At 40.2% G+C, this 9,350-nt stretch overlaps 1 protein-coding gene across 1 annotated transcript; it reads left to right on the forward strand.

The window, feature by feature from the left end:
* The first annotated feature begins 7,424 nt into the window (after window positions 1–7,424).
* Window positions 7,425–8,119, forward strand: LOC144712928 (putative calcium-binding protein CML31). Its single transcript, XM_078587339.1, has one exon. It carries the CDS (start codon window positions 7,504–7,506, stop codon window positions 8,032–8,034), a length of 531 nt encoding a protein of 176 aa, XP_078443465.1. The 5' UTR covers window positions 7,425–7,503; the 3' UTR covers window positions 8,035–8,119.
* The last annotated feature ends 1,231 nt before the right edge of the window (window positions 8,120–9,350 follow it).

Genomic DNA, 9,350 nt, shown 5'->3' on the forward strand with positions numbered 1-9,350 from the left:
TCATTGAATTGATACGTACAAATCCCTGAATGGTACTATACAAAACTGTGAATCAGGTTAACTCACCGCACGGTTGTATAAGTGGTCCTTAGACCTGAGACACCAAAGACATCTAGTGGACAGACAATTGTACTTTGACTATGACCTGCAAGTCTCTAATCATGGGATTTTAAGCAGTCTTTGTTCAGGTGGATCAAGAAGTTTACGAACTTCTTGATTATCGAAGAATAGTTCTCTAGTGATTTTCAAATATATCAGTACTAACTTGGATGACCGATTAGGGTTTGATAGTTGACCATACCCTAAATTGTCCCAAGAGCGTCAAGTGGGTGAGGGACTACGTACATGGTGACCGATGACAATCAGGTTCCATGAGTGAGCTGATATACACTCATTTGAATATTCTAGAGCACGAAGTGTAGCTTGGCACCCCACATCTTGGAGACTCAACTTATCAATTTGGTTAAATTGATTCGACATTAATTAATCTATATAATGACATTAATTAATTAATTAATTAATCTGTTTGAAAGGCTAATAAAGGTGATTGGGTCACTGGAGTCATCAATTAGACTTATACATGGGCCTAGAGGGTCACATGCAAATGGTCTTTTGGATGTTGGGGGCTTTATGAAAAATACCTACTTAGTATAAATAGGGTAAGGCAATGAATGAAATTCACCAAGGCCACAATTGATCAGGGGCCTTCTCCTTCTTCTCCCCTCTCCCCATGGATCCTCTCCATTCCTGATGTGATCGGGATGGTGTAATGATGGCGACAGAGGTTGAATGGAGCTTGCCAAGCTGAAGGAGGAGATTTGATGTGCCAAGAATTGTGTGGATACATGTAGAGGTTGCACACATGATCAACTTGAATCATCTCACTCTAGGATTGAATAAATAATGGATGCAATCCGTGCACACGTGCTTCGTTTCATGTTTTGGTTGATGCGATTATGATTTCGTCATAAGTCTTCTATTTCATGGAATTTTCATGTTCATTCAGATCAAGGCCTCTAGAACCCAAAAATTCCAACTTCAATATCAAATGATCTAGAAGGCCAATTCAGCTACAATTTTGAGGGACGCTTTGTCTTCAGCCTCTCTTTCCATCCTTGACTCCGATTGATAAATATAGGTGTGGATATTTCTCAAGTTGATACTTAGACTTGCATCCTACACTTGTGGGTTGGTTGAAAGCTAGTGAGTTTCTAAAAGACCTCAAGCTTATTCTTGGTATCATAGGTGTATGGGAAGAGTCAACAAAGAAGAGGGGAATCTTACCTGCACTCACACATTTTTGTGACCTTTTAAGCATCCTCACCTTACATCGGTTCTTCTTGGCATTATCCTTAGGTTAGATTTATTTCACCATCCTTTCTACCATTGCATTACGCCCCAAAACCCTCAGATCATGTCCTATCATTTGCACATCACCATACCTTTGTCATCTCACTTGTTAATCTCCTAACATGGCTTCCTCTTTATGTTACTCCCGTACTTTCCTCTCGTTGTTGTGACTTCACCCTTGCTCACATTTGATCTTATAAATCCCAATCATTACTATCTACTATCTACTACACTCATTGGAATTAAAGTAAAAATTACCAGCGTTTGACCTCGCATTTTCTAATTGCTCAACTCCGTATTTTACATGTATTTCATCTCATCTCCCTAATCACTAATAAAAAAATAATAAATCCTTCATTACTGTTCCCTATGGAAACAGTATGTACGCATTACTAGCTAAATTCACATAAGTGACTATAGGTTTATATTGTATTGATTAAACTACAAAGATAGCAATGATGAATTAAAACCCTAATTTTTGACCTTATCAACACTGAACGTAGTAATTCTTTTGGCTATAGCATTAGTAATGTTTGATTTCTTCTCAATGCCAGTTAATTGTTTGAAAAAATACTATACTAAAGTCTTCCATTCTGTGGTGTTTTCCATGTCATTCTTATCCTAATTCAAACTCGCACTGAAGGGGAAACATAGATTAGGGGGAAATTAAAGTATCTTATTGTTGTATTCTGAAATGGGGGAGAAATAAGTGCACACATGGACCATGGATAACAAAACTGATGCTTGTTGATAGTTTTAAATTCATCATAAAGGGAGCGATTGAAGATTGAAGGTAGTTTAGTTGAAGTTACTGTGTCATTTCGATGAATTTGGATGAGTTTACAAGTGACTTTAAAAGCAAAACATAACATAAATTATTTGAAACTCAAACTATGCTCAACTCTTTTTCAGAATATGACATGTAAATTAAATAATATAAAGTCAATATAATTTAGAATCAACTAGGATCTCTACTACATTGAATACATCTTTATATCCTAAATCTTATGGTAGCTGCCCATCTCTCTTATAAAAAATGTCTCTGCCACTTTCATTCCAACGTAAATAACAGAACGAAATGATAAATGATGAAATGAATGAGCCATTAATGTGGTGGATAGAAGAAAAACACACTTCCGAATGAGAACTTAATGAGCTTATGACCTGTACACTAAGTTACAACATTAATGATGGGATATATCATCTTGATATCTCCCATTTTCTCTCGTCTCAAAAAGGCATCTTTATGGGATACATTGCGCATGTCCTAGGCACCTCTGTTGAAAAACTGTATTGAGCCAAGGCAAAACCACCTCCAAGAAAAAAAAGGGCATTCAAGCATCAATCATTCCCATTGATCATCTTACAAGGAAACCAAGGGAAGAGGAATAATCTTTGATTCATTACCCATTCCTGTTACATCTAGGTTTCATTTTTTATTTATTTCATTTTATTTAATACGAATATGGATGTGGAGAGAATAAATGAAAAAATATATCATTGAAGGGAAATGAGAAGAGGCAAAGATAAAGGATTAAGTTCTCAAAAGGACCACATTTCCATTTTGACATTTTTATACATTAAAGAGGAAAGAGGGTAAGAGAGGACTAGTAAGAGGGATTCAGAATATTGGGAAGGTAAGGAAATAGGGAATTTATTGATTAAATGGAAAGGAGTTCTGAGAATAATTTAGGAAGGTTTTGAGAAAAAGAAAGAGGGAAATATGTGGACTGAATAAAGGAGATTTTAGGGAGGAAGTAATCACATATTCTTAAATGAAATAGGGGAGTCCACACATTGAAATAGAGAGATATTGAGAAGATATATATTTTAAATATTCATATGGAATCAAGGAAGGTCAAGTAAAATTATATGGATAACAATATTGATTTTATTGGGTAAAACATAAGAATTCTATAGTGTCTGATTTATAATATCTTATTGGGCTGATTAAGATAGCACTATTGTGTTGAATATTAGATGGAATTTGGTGGGCTGATTGAAGAATTTATTTGGGCTTCCTACCATACGTCTATTTAGGCCTTGACTGAAATTATATTGGGGCTATTTGGAGGAGGATTTTAAGTATATTTTTGGGTTCATTTTGAAGGAAGAATTATTGAATTTTTTAGGTGAACTTTATTGAAAGACAAAATGCAAAGTCTTACTTGGGTATAGTTGGAGAGTTTTAATGGGCATACATTTAGTGTTTGTTTCAGTTAGTGGAATTCTCTAAATTAACTTAAATATTTCAGTTAAAAATAAAGAATTAATAATGCCTACTTTTTTGTCCTGGAGAGTCAATATTTGACCTTTACTGATTTTGACAGAGAATTCAATTCCATTTAATTCTCGACTCACTTATAGAATCACAATCAGATATTAAGTAACTTCTTTGATATCTATGTATATCCCATTTCAAGTGTTTTCTTGGGGGGTTTTTTTCACTTGGCTTAGGTAATGATTAAAAATCGGGCCATGATATCCTTGGGATAGGAGTAAGGGGCTAGCCTTGACCTGTATAAAAGTCGTTGTGCCAAAACTCTCAACCTGACTATCCATATATAGGCACAACATCACTAAGATTAAATCAATAAAATAAAATTGAAAAACCTAATTCACCCTTCTCTGAGCCATAACCTAGCAAGATAAAGCATCAAGAACCCATTAAAGGAATGATTTGTCATTAGATTGTAATCAAACATCATTCTACAATGAAATACTAGATTTTTTATTTTGCGTATTATTCCTTATTTGTGGAAGTATCATAAATTTAATAATTATTGTATGTTTGAGAAACATCACTAGAGTTATTCATTTTTGGTGATATATGTTGAGCATTGTTAATTGTTAGAAACTTAGGTGAGATAAAAGTAAACCAGGGGTTTCAATAGTTTCTTAAAAGATGCATAAGATAAGAGTTTTGCCCCAAATAACATGTCATGACGTAAAATATTAACATGTCATGACGTTAAAGATGAAGACATTTTTAACCAATCTAGAATAAACTATGTCCAAATAATAAAAGTTTATTCATCTGGCTTTTTTTTTGCCACGCATAATATCTTAGATATGGTTAAAATAAACATCCAAATATTTTCAACCAGTTCTAATCAGGTGGAAATTGACAAATTGTTTCATAAGGTGATTAATTATATTTTATAAAAACTTAATTGTGTTGATGAGATATGCATCAGTTTCCATGGATTTATCCCAGAACTTTAAGGCATACTAACTCGATAAAGTAATGAAGTTTTTCTTTATACAATGTCCATATTTATTTCTGTGGTGCCATTCCTCTCTAGAGTGTGTGGACAAGATAACTGCTAACCATCTAAGTTAAGAGATTCAACCATAGGCCTGAACTATTTTATGTATTCATATGTAGACAAAATACATTGACTCATGTTATGAAATTGATGACATAGCTCTAGTATTCTTGATTGATTTGTAGTAGAGAATGCATTATCTGGTTTCTCAGGCTTCTTTGGATGTTTTTTCCTCATGGATGCATGGAATAAGTGATTCCCACAATGTTGAAATTGGAAAACCAAGAGCCTGCTGATCCACTTTCCTCAAAATCTTGAAATTTGGATTCTCAATTTCTACTTTCCATGCAGATCTGCAACAAAAGTTTGAGAAATAAAATTTTCAATATAGTTTATCAAATCATACTCATTTACAATCTCGGAATATAGCTTTTCCAATACCAGTAGTTATTTTTTGTGACCTTACAGTGTTCATGGCGGAAGACTTCACGGAGAATGATACGTCAGAGGACGCAGATGTTGTGGCTCTAACACCATGAAAAAATTTAACAAGAGCATTGAGAAGAAGAAGAGAGAGAGAGGAGACGGAGATACACATACAGATGGGGGTTGTTATTCAGATCATTTTTCCGCAAATCATCTATTTACAAGTTAGTTCATTTTTATTATAAAATATAGTAAGTCATTATGATTCTGACGAAGGACGACTATGGGATGGACGATTTAAGGCGGATGAGGAGGCTATGGGTAGGAATGGGTTAAGGGATAAAACAATCCACAGAAATCACGGTCGATTCTCGGACTTAAAACCGATGAAATCTGGTGGTGCAGCTCCGACCCTTATCGAGGGCGGGAGTACTGTCTTCCCCCACCGCGACGATGCCTAAGCACCGAAATCAATACCTCAATTCACGTCGAAGAAACACTCGAGAAAAGGAGAGAAGAAGAGGAAATCCAAGTCTAATTCTGGCGGTGGAAACTTCCGAGAAAATACTGAGCGGAGAACACGCCGACACCACAGGGTTCAGGTATACCTCAGCACCGTAGTGCGTGTAGAGGCTGCAGGTAATTCTGCTCGTGGTGACGGCGGCGTGATACTCGAACAGGCGCTCGGGCGTTGTCCGGCCCTGGTTGACGCGTTATGGCGGGGGCGCCGGGTGGCGCGGCGAACTCCGCAGCGGCGCGCGAAAGTGCGCGAGCGCACGGAGCAGCACGCGCGCGCGGCGCGAGCGCGCGAGCGCGAGCGCGCAGCGCCGAGTGCGGAGCGCGCAGAGCATCTGCGCGCGCGAGTGCGTGATCGCGTGGCGAGCGCACCAGCGCTTGCGAGCGCTTGAGCGCCGCGCCGGCGCGCGCAGCGCCGCGCGACGCTGGCGTGCGGAGGCGCACGGCGGCGAGGATAACGCGGTGGCGTCGCGGTCGCGGCGTGTGACGCGGCTGCGCGCGGCCGGTGATGACGACAGCGGCGGCGGTGGTGGCGGCGGCAGCGGTGATGACGACGGCGGCAGCGGCGGCGATGGGAAGGTTAGGGCAAGATGAGGTAGGCAATCCTCCAAGAAGAGTTAGAAAGAAAACTCAATTCTTGAATTATGATTGCCTAATGAGTTCTTGAAACAAATGACCTTATATAGGCCTTGGAGGAAAAAGAAAATAACTAGAAAATAAGACACGCAAGGGAAAACGTGCATCACGTCACGCCAAAGGGCAGTTGTGGATCTGCCTTTGGCGTCATGTCATGACGCGCGTGGAGACGTGCGCGGGTGGTGACGTGGTGGACGACGGTTGTGGCGTGTTGACTTCTTCGTTGACTCCTGTTGACCGAGGTGGGTTGACTTCTGTTGACTTCATCTTTGGATCCGTAACGTCTGTGTTGACCCCGACTGCCTGCGGTGACGTGTCCCGGGCTGATGCATTGGCGTCCTCGCCATCAGATTCTATCTATCGTCTATCTTTCATCTGGTCTAATTTGAATAGCTGTCATCTATCTTTCATTATATCTACGTTTGAACTTAGATTGAATCTTACCTGCTAATCCTCACAACAAGTGGAGGGGAAGCAGTTCAATTGTCACCAGCCTAATCCTAAATTAAGTCCTATGTGTCGACTATGAAAACTGCGCGTCTTAGAGAGACGAACAAGAAGGGGTACGATGAAAATGAGAGGGACAGAGACAAAGTATGGTTACGTTACGATCGTTTCATTATATTACGACTGTTTCATGATCGAATCGGTACATGTGGGTTCATATTTATATTACAGTATAGTAGTTAGTTATCCTAGCTGTTATAACAAATATAATGGTTATATCAAGATGAAAGAGAACCGTCAGATTTGATCCTATCTATGTGTTATCCTGACCGTCTAGATTGATCCTATCTATGTGCAATCCTGACTGTCTAGATTTGATCCTATCTATGTGTAATCCTATATTGAATCATGACCATCTAATCTCTTAACGAGTATAAGGCTACGTGTTCACTTCTTACTAGTAATCATAAAATTAAGTCCTATTGGCACACGTCGGTTGCCTTGCTGACTTGGCTGATGACTCGTCGACATCGGCTACGATGCGGACGACGTTATTGCCTAACTTCTACACTTTACCGTATTCGAAAGTTTCACATCAGAGGAAGCTTCCTTTCCTACAGAATATTAAAAGTCTTTGATTCCTGTAACATCAAATCTCCAGCGGACCCACGAGCAGTCGGTCATAGCCACACTCTAATTGCGGCGCGTCATTCCTCACGCAGTCACGCGGCAAGAATCGACGGGACAGACGATCTCCAAACCTTCAAATACCCTCTCATCTCCCAAACCTACTCGTCAAGATCAGCCTCTTCTCTAAAACCCCATCTCCCCGTTTAAACCCAGTTTCAAATTCACAGCCATGGCGCAACCAGCGACATGGAATTCCCGTTACCATGATACCGACGACAAATCTTCATTCAATGGTATACATCAGGGTGAAGAGTGCAATTACTACGGTGTGGGGAAGAAAGCTGATAATCTTCTTGGACGGTTGTTCCGGCGTGTTGACGACAATGGTGACGGTAAGATATCGCCGGCTGAGCTAAGGGACTGCCTGAGAGCGGTGGGAGAGGAGATGACGGAAGAAGAAGCCGCGGCCATGGTGGAATTGGCGGACACAGACGGAGATGGGTTCTTAAGTTTGGAGGATTTTGAGAGGCTTTTGGGGGAGGAGAAGGAAGAGGAAGAGGAGAGGAGGAGATTGAAGGCGGCCTATGAGATGTACGTCGAAGCGGAAGCGGGTTGTATAACACCGAGAAGCCTTCGAAGAACGTTGTCGTTGCTTGGGGAGGTGAAGACGATTGAAGACTGCGAGGTGATGATCCGGCGGTTCGATCTTAATGGCGATGGAGTGCTGTCGTTCGACGAGTTCGTTGCCTTGATGCGCTAATCTTGCCTCTCAGTTTTTTCTCGGTCTTTCTGCATCTCTATGTCGACATATCTGTTGATAAGTAGTTTGATATTGTTCGACATAATAGTACACACTCTCTCTCTCTCTCTCTTTCTCTCTCTCTCTCTCTCTCTCTCTCTCTCTCTCTCTCTCTCTCTCTCTCTCTCTCTCTCTCTCTCTCTCTCTCTCTCTCTCTCTCTCTCTCGCTCGCTCGCTCGCTCGCTCTCTTTCTCTCCCTCTGTGACTACAACAGTAAGTTTATTATTTTCACGGCTGTGATGTTATACGGCGTTTCTAACACCGTACTGTTCTTGGCTGACGCAGCTATCTCTATATCGCTTTCTTTCTCCCTCTCTCTTTCTCTCTCTCTGTGACTAAACAAGTAAGTTTATTATTTTCCCAGCGGTGATGTTATACGGCGTTTCTAACACCGTACTGCTCTTGGCCGACGCGTCTATCTCTCTATCGCTTTCTCTCTCTCTCTCTCTCTCTCTCTCTCTCTCTCTCTCTCTCTCTCTCTCTCTCTCTCTGTTTCACGCTGAGATACTCAGTTTCTGGTCTGACCTCCGAACGCTCGGAATATCCGGGGTAGCCGCCAGTCGTGTATGGTTTCCCACCTGCGTTGAATTATTTACTCGTCTCCTTCTCAGTTGCATAACTTAGATATTGATTACAGAATATGATATTTCTAGTTCAATTTCTAAAGATTATAACCCATGTGTCGAAGGTAAACGCGCCAGCGTTCATTCTAATCTATCATGCCATTCAAACGATTCAAAAGTCACTTAATGAAAGGTAATTAGATTCACTATGACGTGCTACTAAGCAGTACAAAACATAACATTAAAAAAACAAAGGAGAAAATCTTATGCATATAAGAACACTGTGCAAACATACAAAGGAAAGCACCGTAATCACGTAAACAGAATTTCCACGTCAGATGATTGCCCAAAAACATAGAACTAACATAAAACAAGGCAGCGATTAAGTAACATATGGAGTTACAGCTAATAGAAGCAAAGTAAAGGTACCGAACTTTCATGTCCTATGTTTATGAATGGTAATAGAAGCAAAGTAAATGGCGCTAATAGAAGCAAAGTAAAGGGTGCTAATTGAAGCAAAGTAAAGGTTCTGAACTATCATGTCCCCCGTTTTTTAACAGATTAGTATTCTACTAGATTTCAGAGGTACCTGGTAGTCTGCTCTCATAATTCTGCTGAATGGTGGGAAGACTTTCTACGGCGAGAATGGTACTGCTCAAAAAACTATGCAACATCGATCGTTCGAGTTTAATGATACGATGTGAAACAAACGAG

Source organism: Wolffia australiana, chromosome 15 (genome assembly GCF_029677425.1).
Source record: "Wolffia australiana isolate 7733 chromosome 15, ASM2967742v1".
NCBI classification, from domain to species: domain Eukaryota; kingdom Viridiplantae; phylum Streptophyta; class Magnoliopsida; order Alismatales; family Araceae; genus Wolffia; species Wolffia australiana.